The 22,147-nt window shown below is 46.2% G+C and overlaps 1 protein-coding gene across 1 annotated transcript in view; it reads left to right on the forward strand.

Moving 5' to 3' along the window:
- The window catches only part of NTN3 (netrin 3), a 127,249-nt gene that overhangs the window by 16,362 nt on the left and 88,740 nt on the right, over positions 1-22,147 (forward strand). The window contains exon 3 of the mRNA XM_035131239.2: positions 19,653-20,664. Coding sequence (XP_034987130.1) covers positions 19,698-20,664 — 967 coding nt within the window. The 5' untranslated portion in view covers positions 19,653-19,697. The remainder of the gene's footprint in view (positions 1-19,652; positions 20,665-22,147) is intronic.

Raw genomic sequence — 22,147 nt, forward strand, 5'->3', positions numbered from 1 at the left:
GGAACGGTGGCGACTATTTTAAGAGTTTGAGTGTATATCTTCCTTGCAGTAACTATATTTATATTTGCACTGTTCAGCTCTCTAGGGATTTAACAGGGCAATCCCATGCATGCTTGCTTAGAAGTAAGTCCCGCTGTGTTCAGGGCAGCTGGCTTCCTTGTAAGTATACCATTTGCAGACTCGGGCTTTTAAAACTCAAGAATGTTTACTATAATGTTTAATTTCACCATGGACCTGGTTGCCTCTGCTGTAGAATAGCTGCAAATCAAATGCATTCCATGACATTTATGGTTATAGAAGAAGGGGGAGAGGAGTGTGTGCTCATGCTCTAAATTTCAAGACATCTTGAAAATTGCTCCCAAAGGCAGATTAAAGGGCACTGGTTTACCTGGGACAGGAACCAAATGGTGCTTTGGGAGAAGAACGTCTTCCTTAGTTCAGTTTTTGAACACCTTGCCTTTTGATTACCTCATTCCCTAGCTTTGTGGTATGACTTGAACGCATAATCTAGCCCTGTTAAATTAGAGGGGAAATTTGCATGTACAGATCTCATTACAATAGTGGTCAGTTGCACGCACACTGTTTGCAAGATGGGCGCTGATTATGTAAATAATTCCCCCACATATTAAAAGGGAAAGTATGCTGTCTATTTTGCAAGTGAAAACAAACATTAATACTATTTGCTTCGGCTGTTGAGCTGATAGATCAGGTGCACGGGAGGGGGTGTGACCTCAGGCCTAGGAGATGAATGTGGCCCTCAAAACACTCGCCAGGCCACATCTATCACTGTCCCTGCTTTGTACCCTGACTGTTTTTGCCTGGCTGGAAAACTGATGGTGCTTCTCGCTTGGAAGATTGAGAGTTATATGTGTGTGTGAATGTGTGCAGAAACTTGCCAACTGTACAAAGGTAAACTTCATATCCACTGCTCTTACCACTTTTGCATCTGCCCCCACCCACTACTGACAGGTGGCCCCCAGAAAGTTGTCCAGAAAGTTATGTGGCCCTTAGGCTGAAAAGGGATCCCAGCCCCTGAGATGGACAATTCCCAGGTCCAGAGATTATAAATGCAGGCCTTTCTCTGAGTGTCTCTTCCAGCTGAGATTCAGCAGGTGGCCACAAGAGACAGGGACTTATTAGTAGCAGCCCCTCCATTGTCAACTGCCCTCTCCAGAGATGCTTTCTGGGTGCCTACATTAATATATTTTCAGCACGAGGCATGACACTCTGTAATTTTCACACAAGCATCTTAAACTTCATATGTTTAATCTCTGGTATGACTGCTGTGTTTTAATGAAATTGCTTAATCCTGTGGAACTTGTCAGGTCTGGTATTAATTGCTGCTTGCCATGATATTTTTTTTTACTCCTATGATTTATAAGGATTCTTTTTTTCTTTTTTTTTAGTGAAAGTGCTGCTCTTTAGAACTTTATGTGAATTTTGTGGTCTTAAAAACATCTTTAATCATTCTCCCCCCCCTTCCCCCCCCCGAAGAGCATGGTTGTTATTGAGCAACTGATAAATAGAATGAATAAACAGACAAATAGTTGAATAGATATCCTGGGACAGTAGATACACCCGCTCTAAGTGTTCCACCCACCCCAGCCTCTGCCTAAGTTACTTGCCTCTAAATCTGCCCTTGGATCTGGTAAAGAGGGGAAGGTGGAATCTGTGCATCTTCTCTGCCTTGCACAGAGTCTGCCTCTAGCATTGCTTCTCTTCGTTTTGCTCTTGTTATCCAACAAGAGAACATTGGGTTGCCTACTTGGATCACTTCAAAACTGGACAAAATAATTTGTTAAGGGTGTTGGGAATTGCAGCTCTGTGAGGGTGTAAACTACAGTTCCCAGTTCTTTGGTGTTGGGGAGATGTGCTTTAGTTGTATGGTGTGCAAACAGCCCAGGGGGGGTACCATATTTTTCGCTCCATAAGACACATTTTTTCCCTCCTAAAAAGTAAGGAGAAATGTCTGTGCGTCTTATGGAGCAAAGCCGCTCAGCAGCTGATTGCAAGAGATTGGGGAGGGAGATAAGGGACGCTAGCTCCCTTCCGCCCCGGCCCCTTGCCCAGGCCTCCATTGTTGAATGTTCTGCAGAGGGAGGCTGTTTGTTCCCCCAGCAACATGTGACTGGCTGATTGGATTATCTGTCTGATTAGATTATCAGAAGCTGCAGAACTGGGAGTTGAACAGGATTTTTCCCTTTGCAAAGTAAACTCAACAACTTTAAGCTGATCCTTTTAAAAAATGGGGCTTTTCCTCTTTGCAAAAGAAGCTGCACAACTGTGAGCTGATCCCCCCAAAAATTGGGCTTTCCCCCTTTCCTCCGCAATAAACTAAGTGCGTCTTATGGTCAGGTGCATCTTATGGAGCGAAAAATACGGTAGTTGTAGGCAAGAGCACCTCCAGGTCACTCTGTGTAATGTATACAATTACGCCATGCCCACCAGACTTCATAATACACACAAAGGCATCTCTTAATTCTCCATTACAGACCCCAGGCTCTTCTCATCATCCATCGTCCAGCTGCTCTTCAGTTCTCATGTTTGCTGCCCCAGCAGAGTATTTGAAATGATGGTTAAGTGCATCTCTGGCAATCGTTGAGTCCGTTGGGATAGACAGGAGTTGGCTTCCAGCTACGCAGTGCCATGTTTTAGTTCTCTTTGTAAATTTAATTCTGCCACCGTGCAGAGCAAGTTAGCATCTATCGAGCAGTGTTTCTTGGAAATTCATCTGTTGCACTTGTGAGGGGGCTGGGGGGGAGGAGAGAGAGATGAGCAGGGGTGCATTGCCAGAGGAGATACCAAATTATTTTCTTCTTCTCTATCATTTCCAAATAAGGCAAAGAGTCTCCCAAGAGAGACACAGGGAGGGAGATGTAGATGTGCAAATATACAGGAAACTGAACTTTCCTCCCCAGCTGACTAGGAAGGAAAGGGGACGGCCGTGGCTATTGCACTCGGAGAGCATTAGAAATGATGTTGTAGGGCATAATTCTGATCCACTTGGGATGCATAGAGGTCACACAGTGGCCTTCTCCATCTGGAATCTCTCTAGGCTGGTATCACTTAACAGTTCTGTTATTGTCCGGGTTGTCATCTTTTATTAATAATCAGCCACAAACTCTTTTCTACAGCTTGGGATAAAAAAAAAAACAACCTCCCTTTTTCTTTTCTTTTTTGAAAAAATAATGCTGGTTGATTGAGAATTCATCTGGCCTCTTAGCAGCAGTACCTGTTCGAAGAATAGCTATTTTCTCACCACAGGTCTGGATTGCTTATAGAATCGTAGAACTGTAGCATTGGAAGCTACAATCCAATCCCCTGCAATGCAGCGATTATGACTAAAGAGTCCCTGACAAGTAACCATCCAACGTCTGTTTAAAAAACCCCAATGAAGGAGAGTCCAACACCTTCTGAGACACAGTCTGTTCCACTGTCTTCCTGCCAGAAAGTTCTTCTTAATGTTTAGTCAGAATCTCCTTTCCTCTGATTTGAATCTATTCGTTCAAGTCCTACCCTCTGGATCAGCAGGGGGGGGGAAAGCATGCTCCATCATCTGTGTGACAACATTACAGATATTGAATATGGTTATCATATTACCTCTCAGTGTTCTTTTCTGCAGGGTAAACATACCCAACTCCCTCAACTGTTCCCATAAGGCTTTGTTCCCAGACACTTGATCATCTTGGTTGCCCTCCTCTGCACACATTCCAGCTTGTCAATAATATCCTTAAACTGTGGTGCCCAGAACTGAACACAGTACAGTACTCCAGATGTGGTCTTACCAAGGCAGAATAAAGGTAAAGGGACCCCTGATCATTAGGTCCAGTCGTGACCGACTCTGGAGTTGCGGTGCTCATCTCGCATTATTGGCCGAGGGAGCCGGCGTATAGCTTCCAGGTCATGTGGCCAGCAGGGCCGTCTTAAGCGCCCCTGGCGCCGTGGTGCAACAGATCCCTCCGGCGCCCCCCCCCCGCCCCGTTTCCCAACACGGTGGGCGGGCAGGCGCAGCTGCGCGACGGGTGGGCACGCACAGCGCGGGTGCCTTGGGCGCAGCTGCGCGGCGGACCGGCCGCCCAGTGGGTGGGCGCAGCTCGCGGCGCCCCCCTGGCGGGCCGGCGCCGTGGTGCCCTGCGCCACCCAGCCTGGCCGTAGGGCCGGCCCTGGTGGCCATCATGACAAAGCCGCTTCCGGCGAACCAGAGCAGCACAGGGGAACGCCGTTTACCTTCCCAATGTAGTGGCACCTATTTATCTACTTGCACTTTGACATGCTTTTGAACTGCTAGGTTGGCAGGAGCTGGGACCGAGCAACGGGAGCTCACCTCATCACAGGGATTCAAACCGCCGACCTTCTGATCGGCAAGCCCTAGGCTCTGTGGTTTAACCCACAGCACCACCCCCACTATTTCTTCCCCTGATCTGTTGATGCAGCCCGGAATTGCTTTAGCTATTTATTTATTTATTTAGCTGCTGGATCATACTGTTGAGTCATATTAAACTTATTGTCTACCAAGACCCCCTATCCTTTTAACATGTATTGCTGTCAAGCCAGATGTCTTTCATCCTATATTTGTGCACCTAATTATTCCTGCCCAAGTGCAGAGCCTTACATTTGTCCCTATTGAAATTCATTTTGTTAGTTTGGAGGACTGGAAGGACTGGAGGACTGAGCTCATTTAATGTCATCTTGAATCCTGAGTCAGTCTTCTGAGGTATTAGCTACTGCTCCCAGCTTGTTGCTGGTGTCTGGAGAATCTGTACTCGGCACTGGAATTTGCTTGCCAAGTGTACCTTTTGTACAATCTGCCTTGCTTGGAACACGTTTGGCACTTTGCAACATTGGTGTGTGTGTGTGTGTGTGTGTGTGTGTGTGTGTGTTTCTTTTAAAAAAATAAGTATTTCAGCTGTGAAGAACTGCACAGCAATGCAAATACAAACATCTGTGATGCCAGATTGTAGACGCAGGGTGGATTTCAAGGAAATGTATATTTTTGGAGTTAATACCTTGCCAAAACATTTTAAAAAAACTTGTTAAAGCAAGGAGTGCCACCCCAGACCATGTGGAAACTGAAGTGAACTTTATTCCCTTAAAGTATCAACAAGTGCACTATTTTTCTTTCCTGAAATATTGGAGGATTTGGGGGTGGGGGTGTAAATAGCTGGTTTAAAATTTTTTAATTGCATTGCTTTAGTATATGTGCACAGAAAATAGTAGATCTAGATGAAACACAACACATGAGGTCTGCATTGATCATTGGAATGCATCCCTAATTATTATTTGTGTATAATTATAAGATTGTTGTATTTTTTAGAAGGTTGCATAATCTTTGAAGGGGATGTAGCTGTGACGGGTGTGATGGTCAGGGGGCCTGGCTGTGATTACTGTGAAAGGACACGGTGCTTCTGAATTTGCCACTGTACGAGAGCTGCAGAGTTAAGATGCTTCTGTGGTGTTTATAAATGATACAAATGCAGAGACACCGTGCTTGAGTGTTCACATTGCTCTCGTGCTGAAGGTGTGGTTTTCTATCATATTTTTTTATCCCACCCTTTGTTGCTCAGGAAAAGTCCCAGCCTGAACTGAAAGGCTGTTGAGGCAGCCCCACTGGTTGACTTGGATAGGATTAGTCCAGTGTGCCTCACTTCACTGAAAGGGTCTCCAAACCACACAGCTTTGATGTCTTACTAAAATGGGGACAGGCAAACACTGAGCTGGAGGTTCCTTGTTCTAGATCCAGTGGTTCTTGGCATCCCCACACGATGCTCATTTATCTGGGAAATCAGCCCCTTCTGACTTCTTTTCTGTTGGTGGGGACTGAGCATCATTCAGAATCTTTCACTCAAAGATACCATGGGTGATGCTAAGCTAGCATCCCCAACCGAGGCTCTTTGGCTGCGTGCAGAACCTATTTTTCACATGACTTGGCCTTCGGGTTCAACAACTTCACCACCTATTAGTGACCCATTTGTGTTCCAACATGTTGGTCTGATACTACTGTTCCGTTTTCCCTTCCTGTGATTCTGGCACTGTTGCAAGGAGCCAAGGAGCCAAGGAGCAAGCTTTTCTCCTCTCTGCATCCTTCCAATTAGGAAATAGCGTTCAAGGTGCAAGGAGAGGGATGCGTCTTCTCTCTTCCAAGCATCCTGTCTCAAATTCCGCTGTGGTATAGGAAAAGGCCCTTCCGCCAGGTACCACTTGCCTAACCTCAAATGATAATCCAGGCACAGTGATGTAATTAGGTAATTGTAGACTCATAACAGTCTTAAGTGGAGACCTGATTAAGATGGTAATGCCTGTTATTTGACTGTCTTTGGAATGTGATAAGCCAGTTCGGCTGAGTTTGGAACCTTTCATGGGCATTCTGCTGTGTTGGTCCCTGAACTTGTAGCCCCAAAGTCCTGCCCTTAACTCACTGCTACATACAAGCAAGACCTTGGTATTTGAGGTGTGGGTGGTGTGGGGTGGTGGTGGGGTACTTGAGGTAGCCAGATCTCTTCTGCTCAATATAGGTGCACAGCTCAGTTATACCCCAACTGCTTCAAGTATTGGTTTTTTGTTTTTTGTTAATTACCCAGGATCACATTATTACAGACTCATCCCTGTGGTGATGTACCTTACTGGTGTGTGTGTGTGTGTGTGTGTGTGTGTGTGTGTGTGTGTGTGTATTTGCAACATTTAGGACATTTTAATTTTTTTTTTAAGAAAGAATAAGAGGTGAGGTTACAGAAGTCTATAAAACAATGCATGGCATGGAGAGAGTAACCCCCCCCCATAACAATAGGACTTGTGGACATGAGTTGAAGATTCAGGACAGATAAAAGAAAAGATTTCTTAACACAGGGGAAATGGAATTTATTCCCATAGGAGGCATTGATGGCATATACCCTCATAGAATCATAGTCTTATTTTTCAAACGATGGACTGACTGTGATTACCAGTTAAACATCTGGCTAGTTCAGATGACAACCTTGAGCTAGGTTAAGAACTTTGAGAACCTAAAAGAAGAAAAGTCGCTTTATCAAGGGACAGTCCACATACTTATTGACATTTTCCTACAGGATGTGGAATTAGTGTGTGAAAACGGTGCAGACCCCATGACCCCCAGGCATGCACTTCCAGATGGTGGAGATGTCAGGCGCCATCCTGGAGCCTAGGCATCTTCACTTGGTCACAAGTAGCCGATAGCAAAATGTGCCTGGCGCCTAGCTAATTTCAAACACTGCATGAGGCTTATCTAGTCCAACCCCTTGCAATGCAGGAAACTTTGCCCAACATGGGGCTCAAACCCATGACCTTGAGATTAAGAGAGTCTTGCTCTACTGACTGATCTATCCCACCAATCCTGTGTGGCTTTAAAAGAAGGTTGGACTAATTTATGAAGGATAAGGCTATGAACTAGTCACAATGGCTATGCTCTTTTTTCACAGTTGGAGGTTCATGGAAACCAAAGGAGAGGAGAGGGCTCTTGTGCTCTCATCCTGCTTGCATGTTTCCCATAGACATCTGGTTGGCCACTGTGAAAACAGGATGCTGGTCTAGATGGGCCTTTAACCTGATCCAGTGGCTATTCAAATGTTCTTATGATCTTAGGTGTGTTGAATCCTTTCTCCAAGTGGCATTTATCTGTTCTAACTCACCACCCTTTGCCCCTGCAGGAATCTAGCCATGTACCCACGAGAGTAAATGTGTTTAGTACCTTAGTTGGGGTGTTTGGCTGGGGGAAGGCAGAATGGAATGGAGAAGTGGCAGGAGGAAAGAGTTAAATACCTACAGCATTGCTTCTCTGTCCAAATCCCTCCCTCCCAAAGCAGCTTTCCTCTTAGAATACCACCGCCAAAAAAATAAAAATAAAAAATGCCACAGGGATTTTATTTCACATCGATGGTTACTTTGGTTGCATATCTGAACCCCGTTCAAAAGCTCCACCCCAGGAAGATATGCCCAGCAATGATTTGTGCTTATGTAGAGCATTGGCAGCCCTGATATTTTGGTCCCCATCTGTTGGCTCATTGGCCAAGACCTGGGTAATAAAAACAGAAGCAGGGAATCAAAACAGCAGGAATTTTTGGGCCCCAAGGGCTCGAAGTCTGTTGCTGATTCATCATCCCGCTACAGAGGGATTTTATATATATTTTTTTAAAAAAGCCACTTCTTTGTTAACAGAGAAAATATTGACATAACATGACTCAACTAAAAGAGAAAGAGAGACACAACAGGAGAGAGAATGAAGGAAGAAGCACTGGGCTCCTTGAGGGTCACTCAGCTCCCCCAAGGATAAAGGCCAGAACCTCTGCTTCAGATTCTGACATTAATACCCCTAGAGAAGTGCTGGCCCTTTCCTCGCTTATAAACTGAGCGCCTCTCCTCATATAATAGAGGTAGAGAACATAAGAAGAGGCCTGCTGGATCAGGCCAGTGACTCATCTAGTCCAGCATCCTGTTCTCACAGTGGCCAACCAGATGTTTGCAGCAGACCTGCAGGCAGGACCTGAGCACAAGAGCCCTCTCTGCTCTCCCATGGTTTCCAGCAACTGGTACTCAGAAGCATTGCTGTCTCCGACTATGGAGGCAGAGCATTACCATCATGGCTAGTAGCCCTCAGTGACCCTCCCCTCCATGAATTTATCCAGTCCTCTTTTAAAGGCATCCAAGTTGGTGGCCTTTGCTGCCTCTTGGGCGAGCGAGTGTCATAGTTTACCTATGTACTGCATAAGGAAGTACTTCCTGTAATGTGTCCTGCATCTTCCAATATTCAGCTTCATTGGATGTCCATAAGTTCTAGTCATATGTGACAGGGAGAAGAACACTTTCTCTATGCCACACCTAATTTTATAAACCTGTGTCTTTCCATAAGTGGCTCATCTACAACTCCCATCATCACCACTGCCCATTGGTTATGCGGACTGAGGATGATGGAGATTCAAGTCCAATGACTTCTGGTGGCCCTCAAGCCCGCCCACCCCATATAGAATGGGCACATATGCAGATCTCATACAAAATGGGCACATATGGCATGAAACTCCATCAGCCCCACCCAGCATAACCAATGGACTGGGATGGTGATAGAATAGCAGTTTCATGCCAAAGCTGGATGTCATCACTTCCAGTAAAAGTATGCTTAGTTGTAGCCTGAGATCTTGCTGCACTGGAGCATAGCATAGTGGTTAAAGTAGTCAATGAAAACAGCCCCTTCATAGCTAAAGCAATGCTGGAGCCACATCTTTTATAGCAGAGGTGGGAAAGTGGTGGCCGCGTCTCACCGTTAAGCCTTCATTAAAGCTAGGTTCAATGTTTTTCCAACAAACGTGCTGAGACATAGATTTACTAAGGGCCAAGTCTCTTCAATGTGTGCTTGTGAAATTAAAACATCTGAATCTCTACATCATGTTATGTTTATCTGCCCTATGTACAGTTCGGCTCGTGCTAGTATACTAAATTCCATAATCCAGCCTATGGCTGACAAACCAGTTGACCTACAGCTTGCCTGGGTTCATCAAGATGTGGATCCTTATATTACTCTACAGGTTGCTAAATTCCTAACAGCCGTCCTCTCGTACAAGAGATGGAATGGAATGTTAGCAGATTATTTATAGTTATAAGAATTTTCTATAATGACATCAGATATTGATTTTAGCGTAGTACCTAAGTTTTTAATCATAATCTTAAACTTTTCTTTTTTAATTGTTAATATTTGTCCTTGTGAGCTGTGAATTGTGTTATATTATTTGTGGCTTGAACAAGTCCGCTGTTTTATTTGATTTATTTTGTTGTGTTGTGTTTTATGATGGGCGTAAAGCCAAATAAACATCCTGATGATGGTGGTGGCCCTCCAGATGTTTCTGGACTCCATCTCCCACCATCCCTGACCACAAGGTTCCCCAGCCCTGTTGTAGATGAACAACATCTGGAGGACCACAGCTTCCCCATCTCCGCTCTAGGCTTTGAGCCTCTGGCCTATGTGTGTGTTGGATGTTTTCAGCATTCTGGGGTCCATAAATATTGTCTGTCCTTAGCAGCCAGACGTCGTTTGTGGTTATCACCCATATCCTTTCTCCTCCCCACTCTGCCCCAGTTTTCCAGAGGGGGAGCTCAACCTCTGATCTCACACTGGGCTGGAAAAATATTCAGAAATGGCAATTTTTGCTGTTTCCATGTATTTCCTAGCCTGGTGCAAAGTAAGAGGCTCATCTACTCATTTTTCATCAGGCTGTGGATGACATTTTATCTCTCTGTGTCCATGTAAACCAGAGGGAAGGGGTGTAGGACAAACATGGGTAAATCAAATTATTTCTTTAGGGCCCTCCTAAAGAAGGGGGGTTTGTGTGTGTGCATGTGCACACACGCGTGCAGAGGGTTTGTGTGCAGCATTCTGCAACTTGTCCTTGTCGCAATAATAGTGCATTACTGGTGGATTTTGACTGGACTGGCTAGACATAATTCTACTTTGTTAGTTGTTCTGTGATGCTTCTCCAATGTTACAGCATCATTGCTATTGGGAGGGACGCTCCAGTGCTATAGCACAACATACTGTATGTGGGGCAGAAATGTCTGGGGGAGCATTTGCAATATAACAAGTTGCAGGATTTCAGCAGGGAGTTTTGGGACATGCACTGATTAGAAATGAAACAGTAGCTTTGCCTGGAAAGTTTTGCGGTTGCCAACAGTATTGAAAGCGCAACTACGTATAACTGCCCCAATACTATCCTGAGCACAAATCAGCATGAATGCAGAATAAAAAGGATGTCTGGAGGGGCCCTGTAACAGCTTGAGTGCACACTTTAAGCTTTTCGCAAGTCAGCTGTGGTTCCCATGAAACCTCTGCCATTGGAGGTCTAAGCTGCTCCTGTCCACCTTGGTGAGAGAGGAGGATCAGCTGGCAGACCCTTCCACAGTGTCCTGGGGTTAGGATTCAGCACTGCTCTCCTGTGCTCTTTTGCTGGACAGTTCCCAGGGAACATGGGGCAGAAAGCACAGAGACAGCATCACACCCACCTTGGAGCAGTTTTGAAGGAGGAGGAAAGACAAGAACTCCATGCTCTGCCATTCACTTGCTGCTCTCTCTGAGACCCAAACGCAGACACCATTTGCTGCCAGCGCTGTGGGCTAAACCACTGAGCCTAGGGCGTGCCGATCAGAAGGTTGGCGGTTCACATCCCTGTGACGGGGTGAGCTCCCGTTGCTTGGTTCCAGCTCCTGCCAACCTAACAGTTCGAAAGCACATCAAAATGCAAGTAGATAAATAGGAACCGCTATAGTGGGAAGGTAAACGGCATTTCCGTGTGCTGCTCTGGTTTGCCAGAAGCGCCTTTGTCATGCTGGCCACATGACTGGAAACTGTATGCCGGCTCCCTCGGCCAATAATGCGAGATGAGCACCACAACCCCAGAGTCGGTCACGACTGGACCTAATGGCCAGGGGTCCCTTTACCTTTACCTTTACCTTTAACTAAAAAAAAAAAAAACCAGTGGTGAAATAATGCTATATAGCCAGGTTGAAGCTCTGCTGCTAGACCTGGGCAAACACGATCAAAATCTCTTTACACCTAATCTAGCCGCTGCTGCAGTATAGTAATGCAGAGCCTGAGAGACTATCTGCTCTTCTCCAATGTTTCTCAAGGAACTGTAGGATAGATGTGGATAGTTAGTCCTACAAATGAGTGGTGGGAGCGCATTAAATGCAGGGTCAACAGGAGTGTGTACACAGCCCCGATCGCACACACACACACTAACTTTCTCTTTTTTAAAAAAAAAAACATTTTATTCCAATTTTCCAAATTCAACAAATTAACAAAACCAATCTTTTATACAAAATCTTATATTCACATCTTTTACCTTGCTCCGCCGAGCTATGACTTCCCCCCCTCCCTTCATGCGGGTTTCTTGTTAATTCCCTTTTTTGCAGTTCCTTTTTTAACATATTGGTCAATTCGTAAGGTTTATTTTAATCCTGCGAGAGTTTTTAATGATCTACAGTTTTTCTCCATATAGTCCACATATTTACTCCAGTCCTTTTGAAACCTTGTCTCCCCCTGGTCACGAATCTTGCATGTCAATCTAGCAAGTTCAGCATAGTCCATCATTTTTATCTGCCACTCCACAATTGTAGGTAATTCCTGTAATTTCCATTTTTGGGCTAACAAAGTCCTAGCCGCGGTTGTTGCATACATAAACAGTGTTTGATCTTCTTTTCTAATCTCTCCTCCTATTATTCCTAACAAAAATGCTTCTGGTTTTTTTGGAAAAGTATATCTAAACATCTTTTTCAATTCGTTATATAAACTTTCCCAAAATCTTTTAACTTTTTCGCATGTCCACCACATATGATAAAATTCACCATCTTTCTCTTTACATTTCCAGCAACTTTTATCACTCATTCTATACATTTTAGCTAATTTAACTGGAGTTAAATACCATCTGTACATCATCTTATATACATTTTCTTTCAAGGCAGTACATGCTGTAAATCTTAAAGTTTGATTCCATAATTTCAACCACGCATCATATTCAATATTATGCCCCAAATCTTTTGCCCATTTAATCATCACTTCTTTTGTCAACTCATCTTTTGTATACCACTCCAACAACAAATCATACATCTTTGCCAAAAGCTTTGTTTTGCCTTCTAGCACTTCTATTTGAAATTTGGATCTTTTATCCTCAAAACCTATTTTTCTATCTTCTTTAAGCACATCATTTATTTGATGGTATTCTATCCATCCTGTTAACACTCCTTTAATGTCCTCAAAAGGTTTTAAACTCCATCCTTTTTCAGTTTTCGTCAAGATTTCCTCATACGTGGCCCGCCTCTTCTCCATATTTACTTTCTTAACTGTTAATACCTCTGCTGGTGAGACCCACCAGGGTGTTTTAGTCTCTAACAGCCTTTTATTTCTTTCCCACACCTCGTACAGAGATCTTCTTATCACATGATTCGTAAACCCGGTATGTGATTTCTTTTTGTCATAACATAAATATGCATGCCATCCAAATCTATTGTTAAAACCTTCCAAATCTAACAAGTCCGTATTCTCTAGAGTTATCCATTCTTTTATCCAACAGATACAGGACGCTTCATAGTAAAGTCTCAAGTCTGGCAGGGCGAATCCACCTCTTTCTTTCTTATCTACCAAAATTTTATGTTTTATTCTAGGTTTTTTCCCCTGCCAGACAAATCTTGATAAAATCACTAACTTTCTCACTGGTATGTGTAGAACCACCTCAGTCATTGTTTCCTGGAAAGCCTTTGGAAACAAAAACCCACAGTCACTTGCAGATTAGTTTTATTTTGCTGCTTCTGCTCTCAGGCGTCTGACTACATGTTTCTACATCTGGCACTGGGGAATTTATAGTTTGGTGTCCGCTTGGTGCTTGAATTCAGTGGGGCTGGTGCTTAGTCTTTCTTTCTTTCTTTCTTTCTTTCTTTCTTTCTTTCTTTCTTTCTTTCTTTCTTTCTTTCTTTCTTTCCTGCTTCACCTTGCTGTCAGATCAAGGCAATTCAAGGGCCAAAACATTACAATACCATTTTCATGGCTTCCTCCAAAGCATCATGGAAAAGCTGGTTGATGTTTGTTCTGATTCAGCAGTAAACAGTAGGTTTTCCTGGTGGGACAAAAGGGGGGGGGGAAGCACATGCTCGGACCTGTGCCTGCAAATCGCGGCACAGTTGAAAGTCTTCATGAGGCCTGGGAGTAGTTAGGAGACCCCTATTCTTCTCACACAGCAACAGTTCCCAGGGTGCTTTAACATCCAGAGTCCCTCTTCCCAGGGAATTCTGGGAAATGTAGCTCTGTGAGAGGAATAGCACAGTATTGAAAGTGGAATCGCAGGATAACTGCCTCGTTACCATAATGAGCACAACTCATCATGAATGCACAATATAAAGGGTGCCTGAATGGGGCTCTGCCTCCTCCCATACCTATTGAACTAGCCCATGCGGAGGGGAGGGAGTTGGATGTCGCCTAACTTTGTTAGCCGGTATTGACTTTTTAAGCTCTGCATCATTCATCTTTGGGGAGTGAGGGGGGTTGCGTGGCCATAAGAATGCACACATTTGTGACAGCTAAATGGAAAGAAATCCCTCACACTTTCTTGGCTTAAAAGGGGGAAATGTATATTTTGAAATTAATATTTCAAAAATACTTTTCTGGCGGAGCTGGGCACAGAACCCAGCTCAGTGGCTTGCTTACTTGGCTGGCTCATTTCTCTACTAAGGACCCCTTGTTCCTTTAATATAAAACAAGTGTATCTATTCCCCCCCTTCAAATTGTTGGAATTGATTCAGCACCGCGCAAAGCAATCTGGCGCATCCAGAGTTTAGGGCATCCTTTGGCCAAGAATGCACATCATCCCGGGCGCCAGGGAGAGACGTTTTGCCTAGACCCAAACTATAAAAGAGGAGGGCTGGATGTAGTTTCCCCCATTCTCCCTCCCTATCCGCTTTGGTACTGGAGCGACAGTTGTAGACCCGTTGCTGGTTGTTATTTCAGCCAACAAAGCTGTGGCTGATTTCCTTATGTGTTATGACATTCTGCACCAACTGCACAGAGATTTGCTGAATAAGTTGCCAGACTAATGTGTCTCTCTGTGTGTGAGAGAGATATGTGACTCAATGGGAATTCAAGAAGCTGCATTATATCAACAGATCATTGGTCCATCTAGTTCAATTGTGGCCCCACATACACTATACATTTGAAGTACTGTCGTACCACTTTAAACAGCCATAGCTTCCCCCAAAGAATCCTGGGAACTGTAGTTTGTTAAGGGTGCTGAGAGTTCTTAGAAGACCCCTATTCCCTCCAGAGAGCTGCAGTTCTCAAAGTAGTTTAGCAATCCCTCTGCCCAGAGAACTTTGGGAATTGTAGGTCTCAGTGGGTCAACTCTGATTAGGGTTGGAAGCATCCCCTTGAATTTCTTGGAAAGAGGGTGGGATACAAATTTTTCACGTGAAGCAAAAAATAATTGCATGTTCTGAACATATATACTGACATTTTCCAAGTGTTGGTGCTTCTGTAGCCAAAATGGCACCTTCCAAGAGGGAGGAATTGGCCTGGTTAGGTTTGCAGAAGGGCAGCAAAACTTTAGGAGGAGGGTGACTCTAAGGGAGGGCAAGAACCTCTAAACAGAACACTCACTGATTGATGTACAAGACGCACAGAACTGGATTGCGATGGAATGGAGCACTTGGGTTCTGGAATCCAAGAGCTCTTCGTTGCAAGATTTAGTTACAGACTGCATTTGGGGAAAGGCTGTAACACAGTGGTAGAGCATCTGCCTTGCATGCAGAAGGTCCAAGGTTCAATACCCAGCATCTCCAGGTAGACCTGGAAGCATGTCTTCTGCCCAAAATCCTGGACAGCTGCTGCCAGTCAGCATAGGGCTGCCTTATATCTGGATTTTCCCGGACATTACCAGGATTTCAAAGGCAGAATTTATGTCCAGGGGGGATTTCTGAAAGGCGGTGCTTTGTCCTGGATCTTAGGCAAGTGAACTGAAAAACTCAACAATTTTGGTGGTTTCGGGGTGTCCCCAAAACAACTGGATAGACAAAACAACTAGATAGACCAAGAATCTGACTCAGTGTTACACACCTTCTTTTGTTGCTGCTGAATGAAGCAAACTGAACATGGTTGATAGGACAACTTAGTCACTTCCTGGGTCCTTGTTCTCCACCCCCAACCACACTCTCAGTTGTTATGATCAGGTGTGATCCAAAGCAGCCAGCCCAAATGCCTGCCCTATCTTGGGTCTAGTAAGGGAGGCGTTTCCAAGGCCATTAGTGGTTTTGGCATGGAGAAGAGAGCAAACCTGTACCCAAATTGCAACAACAATTCTCTTTTGCAAATGAAAAATAAATAAATTGCAGACAATTTTTTTCCAACTGGCTGTCCGCCTTCCTTCCTTCCTTCCTAATCCAGGCAGGCAGCATGCCTCAGGTCGTGTTAGGTTGTGCAATTCATTTTTCTTTATTTATCTATCAGATTACTGTCTCAGCTCAGGGCGTAGACTGTGGAAATCCAATATTTTCCCCTTACAACAAATTTGCAAGGTAGGTTAGGCTAGACAGAGTGGCTGGCCCAAACCTGGCATCAGTACCTCACACACTCTCAGGTACCTGCTAGCACCTCGGAAGGGTCCACAGGCTAGCCAACACCTGCTGCCAGGGTCCCTGTGGTGTGGTGGGTGCTTGCCTGGTGGCTACAAGCTGTGATATTTAATCACCCACAGTGCCCCAAAGTGAAAACGAGTTGTATCTAACTAGGGCCACATTCACACCATACATCTAAAGCACTATGGTGTCACTTTAAACAGTCATGGCTTCCCCCCAAAGAATTCTGAGAGCTGTGGTTGGTTACAGGTGCTGAGAGACCCTTCTCTCCCCCCCCCCCCGAGCTTCCATTTCCAGGGTAGCTGAACAATCAGTCCCTCCTGTACTGAACAATTTCCAGGGTGGCTGAACAATTTCAGTCCCTCCTGAAAACTGCATTCTGGAAATAACACGCATTGGGGGGTTAAAAAGACTGTAGGCATTTGGCAAGTGTACTGTATTTTGGTACTGACGCCCCTTTCTTGGACCAATTGGGATGCACCCATGACTTGGTAGATTCTGTTTGTCAGTGTGGGTCCGCCCCCTGCTCATCCTTCACTCTGCTTCCCTGGCTCTGCTCAGTGGGCCAAGCCACTATGGCTTGAAATCAAATGTGGATGCAATATTCCTCCTCCATAAGAGTCCTGCTGGATCAGACCAAAGGCCCATCTAGTCTAGCATCCTGTTCTCACAGTGGCCAATTAGATCCCTCCGGGAAGCACACAGGCAAGAAAGGAACGCAAGACCCCCCCTCTCACTGTTACTCAGGACATAAGAAAAGTCCTGCTGGATCAAGCCAAAAGCCTGTCTAGCCCAGTGTCTTATTCCTTCAGTGGCCATACAGTTGTCTATTGGGAACCTGCATGCAGAACCCGAGAGCAACTGGACTCTCCCACTCGCCATATTAGAAGTAGCTAGAAGCCAACTGAGTAGCCTTATTCCCCCTGAAAAACCCATCAGGCTTGGAGGGTATTGGCTGGTCTGCAGGCGTCTTGCTTTGTAGCTCCTTCCTTTTTGTTTATTTTTTTTTGTGCCCAAGGCAAGAACCACAGCCTGCCTCATAACTTCAGGTTGAAGACAGTGTAACAACAGAAGCCGTCTTCTTAACTGCTGCTAGGAAGCCTGGGATCTCCCCACCCAACCCAGCCTCCTCCATTAGTAACTGTCATTGCTCCATAATCTAAGGGACAAGCCGCTCAAAGGGAACCCGAAGCAGGATGAAGGCGGGCGGGAAATTGCCTGATTAGCATCCCATTCAGAGAGTAAACTCTTGCCCTGGCTTTGCAGTGGGTGGGAACAAGCATTGCTCCTTCCAGAGAATAGCTGCCCAGTGGGGTTGGATCAGTCCCGCTGGGCTCACACCTTCCCCCTCAGCCTTTGATGTGGGATGCTGGGTTTTGGAAGCTGGCTGGCTTCCCTACTGGGGGCATTAGGAGCTAATTAAACCTTTGAATTTTCACCCGGCATGTGGCAGGAACACACTGTCCTCTGGAGAGGAGGAGGGCACCTGGAGGAACTGAGGAGGGCGGGAGAGTTAAAAAGAAGCAAAGCGAGGAAAGGAATGTGCAGGGAGGGGGGAGGGAAAAGGGGGGGGAGGCACTTAACTAGAGCCCTGTGCAAGGAGCAAGCCAGATGCAGATAGCAAGACAGGGGTTGGGACCTTTTACTGAACCAGTCCACCTAGCTCAGCACTGTTTGCACTGACTGGCAGCAGCTCTCCAGCACTGACAACGCAGGAACAAAAGAAGATGCCTTATACAGAGTCAGACTATCGAGCTATGCTTCTTCCAATTATTTGAGGTTGCAGTCAGAGGCACAGACCTGAACCACATTTGGGGCTTCTGTAAGGGTCATACACAATGAATTCCACGCATATCTACATGCCTGTAAGTGGGTTTTTATTGTTTTGTACCAATTCTTTCCCTCACCTGTTCATGATTCTTGTTGGCCCCCATTACCCCAACATTTCCAGCTACGATTGACTGGAGGACCATCCACTTTGCCTTGCAGTTGGACCTTGGGACTGAGGAGCTTACTTGCAAGGACCTTTTTACAGGATCAAAGGTGCACCCACAACTGCGGCAGGAGGGCAGAATGCCTTGAGCTGGGCCACCTTATCACTGCCATGTCTGTCTGTCTGTCTGTCTGTCTGTCTGTCTGTCTGTCTGTCTGTCTCTCTCTCTCTCTCTCTCTCTGTGTGTGTGTGTGTGTGTGTGTGTGTGTGTGTCCAAACTATGCTACTATCCAGAATGAGAGAGTGAGGATAGTGGTAGCAGTTGTTCATTTTAAGGCATGCCTCTGCTTCCACACTTGGAGATGTGAGTCTTAAGTCTTGGCCCTATAATGCCAACTGCTGAGGCAATCCCAGCTGATCTGCTTCTGATCCCCACAATCCACATTATACCCAGCTTCACCTTGTGCCTATGCTATGTAGACATTCTTGTTCAGCTGTGCACAGCCTACATCTTTTGGCAAAAGCAAAGTTAAGTTTATAGTATTTTATTTATTTCTATTAGTATTTGTTTCGCTCTTCATCCAAGGAACTTGGGGCAGTGTACATGGTTCATTCCTTCCCCTATACTCATGTTGTCCTCACAGCAACCCTTTGAGGTAGGCTGGGCTGGGAGAAGGTGACTGTCCCAATTGCACTTTGTGGCATAAACGTAAAGGTACTCCTGACCATTAGGTCCAGTCGCGGACGACTCTGGGGTTGCACACTCATCTTGCTTTACTGGCCAAGGGAGCCGGCGTACAGCTTCCGGGTCATGTGGCCAGCATGACTAAGTCGCTTCTGGTGAACCAGAGCAGCGCACGGAAACGCCGTTTACCTTCCCGCTGGAGCAGTACATATTTATCTACTTGCATTTGATGTGCTTTCGAACTTCTAGGTGGGCAGGAGTTGGGACCAAGCAGTGGGAGCTCACCCCGTTGCGGGGATTCGAACCGCTGACCTAGGCTCTGTGGTTTAGACCACAGCACCACCGACACAGTTCTCCTCAGCCCATCACCCTAATCACTCCAAACTGGCTCTGATAGATAACTGGCTATGAGACAATCCTGGCCTCAGTTAAACAGATAAGCTAGATGCAAATAGTTGTCCCTTCACAAAGAAGTAGGATTTCTTCCATTCCCACTGTGGCTCACAGCAGGAATGCAAAGACTCCCCCCCCCCCCCCGCAGCTTATGCAGAGAAACTCCAAAAAGGAAATCCTTTTTGTTCTGCAACATCCCAAGGAGGGGGGGGACATCAAAAGAAGGGGGTTCAGCTCTTTGTGATGTTGCTGAATTGCCCTTGCAGGTTCATAGCATTTTTTAAAAATGTTCAACCTTCCACTAGTCTGAACCCACTGCTTCTTGTCCTATCCTAAGCAGCAGAAGATCATCAGCTGCTCCTCCAAATCTTTGACATTAGCTGAAAATGTTTGCAAGCTTGCCTGGCTTACTTCCTCTCTAGTGTTTCCTCTAGACCAGAGACATATTGCAGCCTGAGCTCCTGTCCTCTCACCACCCCCCACCCCAAGTGAACAACTGGAACCATTTTAACACAACATTTGCTTTTCATTTAGAGAGAAGCTGGTTTCTGTGACTTTTGAAGATCTCTCCCTGGGAGGATGGACCCCTTCTCTATGTTGTGGTTGCTCTTGACTGCCTGTGGGCTAGACCTGTCTCAGGCTGTGAACCCCTTTGCGGTGCAACAGATCCCGCCTGACCCTTGCTATGACGAAAAAGGAGCACCCCGCCGCTGCATCCCAGAGTTTGTCAACGCCGCCTTTGGGAAGGAGGTCCATGCATCCAGCACATGCGGCAAGCCAGCAACTCGCCACTGTGACTCTTCAGACCCCCGGAAAGCTCACCCGGCATCCTACCTCACAGACCTGAACACTGCTGCAAATATGACCTGCTGGCGCTCAGAGACCTTGCACCATTCGCCCCAGAATATCACCCTCACCCTCTCCCTGGGCAAGAAGTTTGAGGTGATCTATGTGAGTCTGCAGTTCTGCTCTCCCCGTCCAGAGTCAGCTGCTGTTTTCAAGTCCATGGATTACGGCAAAACATGGGTGCCTTATCAGTACTACTCTTCTCAGTGCCGGAAGATCTACGGCAAGCCCAACAAAGCCACCGTCACCAAACAGAACGAGCAGGAGGCTCTGTGCACCGATGGGCACACAGACCTCTACCCCTTGACAGGAGGGCTCATTGCCTTCAGCACTCTGGACGGGCGCCCATCAGCCCAAGATTTTGACAACAGCCCCGTCCTTCAGGATTGGGTGACGGCCACTGACATCCGGGTCATTTTCAGCCGCCCCCATTTGTTCCGGGAACTAGGGGGCCGGGACCATGAGGACGAGGATGGTGGGGCCAGCTCTTCTTCGTACTACTATGCCGTGGGCGAGTTTCAGGTCGGGGGGCGCTGCAAGTGCAATGGCCATGCCTCACGCTGCGTGAAGGACAAAGAAGGCAAGCTGGTGTGTGACTGCAAGCACAACACGGAGGGCCCTGAGTGCGACCGCTGCAAACCATTCCATTATGACCGTCCGTGGCAGAGGGCCACTGCCAGGGAGGCTAACGAGTGCCTAGGTAAGAGAATTTCCTATCTTTCTGCGTCCCGTTGCCTCCTATGACCTGGTGCTGTACATTGCTATCTGGTTTAGAACTGTTGCAGCCAGTCTTCTGGTCAAGCAGAACAAAGGGCGGGGAAACCTGGGTTGGGGAGATCACATAGGAACAAATACTGCTGATCTCCCCTACCCTGACCCCCGCAAAAAACCCAACTTGTTGCACACCTGTCTTTTTGTGACATGAGCTGTTGTACGCAAGAGCCCTCAGCTTATTTTGTTAGGTCAGGGGTGGGGAACTGTTCCAGACCTCCCATGGTCCGGATGCCAGCAGTGGGCGGGGCCAGAAGCAAAAGTGGGCAGAGTAATGGATGTACATTCTACCTTAGAACAGAAAGGCAAGTTTCTGCACACACCTGCACTCCCCTCTCTGGACTTTAGTAGGTACATGTGAGAATTATCTATCTTGAGAGGGAGGATTCTTTTTCAGCCTGAGGACCCCATGCTTTCCTAGAGAGCTTTTCAAGGCTGCATATCAGTACTGGGCAGGGCCAGATGTAAAAGTGACCCAAACAACGTGTGTAAACACTCCATCCAGACAAGCCAGATGCATTACCAGAGTTCAAGGGCACATTCCAGCCAAGAAGGATGGTAGGAGGGATGGTGAAAGGTGTCGTCTGGGGAGAGGGTGTGGCCTTTAGAGAGTCCCAAGCGCCCAGTAGAGGAGCCTGGAGGAATGCTTGTCACCCCTGTGTATGGTGAATTAAACAGCCCTGGGAAATAGTACCTAGAAATGGGGAGAGGTACAAAGGAGGATGAAACCAAATGAATTCAGTAATGGGTGCCACAGAAATGGCAAGGACTGGTTTTTTATTCTTTGATATTTCAATGAATACAGATTATTTTTAAACTGTTAGGGGACCTGTAAGTATTACAGCTGGCTCCAGATTTGAGAGGTCCCTGCTATTGCCTTCCTTGAAGGCTCACAGTGAGGGCTTTTCTTGTAGCTCAGTGGTGCAACAGGCTCCCCACCACCACAACTTTTCTTTCTTTCTTTATAGAGTAGCCTAGCACCTGGGTGGCTGCCATTTTGTATATCCCATGATGGACCAAATTGAGGCGACCTCTGGTTCATTGTGGAGGAAAACCAAAATGGCAGCATCTGCTGAATGGCAGCAATCAAAGTTCAATACTCAACCCCTGGGGGCTGGAGAGCAGCAGGGGAGGCAGTAGGTAGGCAGGTGGGTAAGTGACAAGGCAGTGGTGACACTCCATTTACCTTCCTTGCCACCTGAATGAAATTAGACCAGGATCTGCATGGAAATCAGGCCCTTGGACAACAGGTTGCCCAACTGAGTCTTAGATACGCTGATGTCACTGAACCTCTGTCCAGACTGCTAAGTACAGTACTGAGGAGGACTGAACTGCAGAATCAACAGTAGGAAACTCTGGTGGCGCGAAACTGTACTAAGTATTGCCTGCACCTCTTTCAGCTCTCAAATGAC

Source organism: Zootoca vivipara, chromosome 14 (genome assembly GCF_963506605.1).
Source record: "Zootoca vivipara chromosome 14, rZooViv1.1, whole genome shotgun sequence".
Classification (NCBI taxonomy): Eukaryota; Metazoa; Chordata; class Lepidosauria; order Squamata; family Lacertidae; genus Zootoca; species Zootoca vivipara.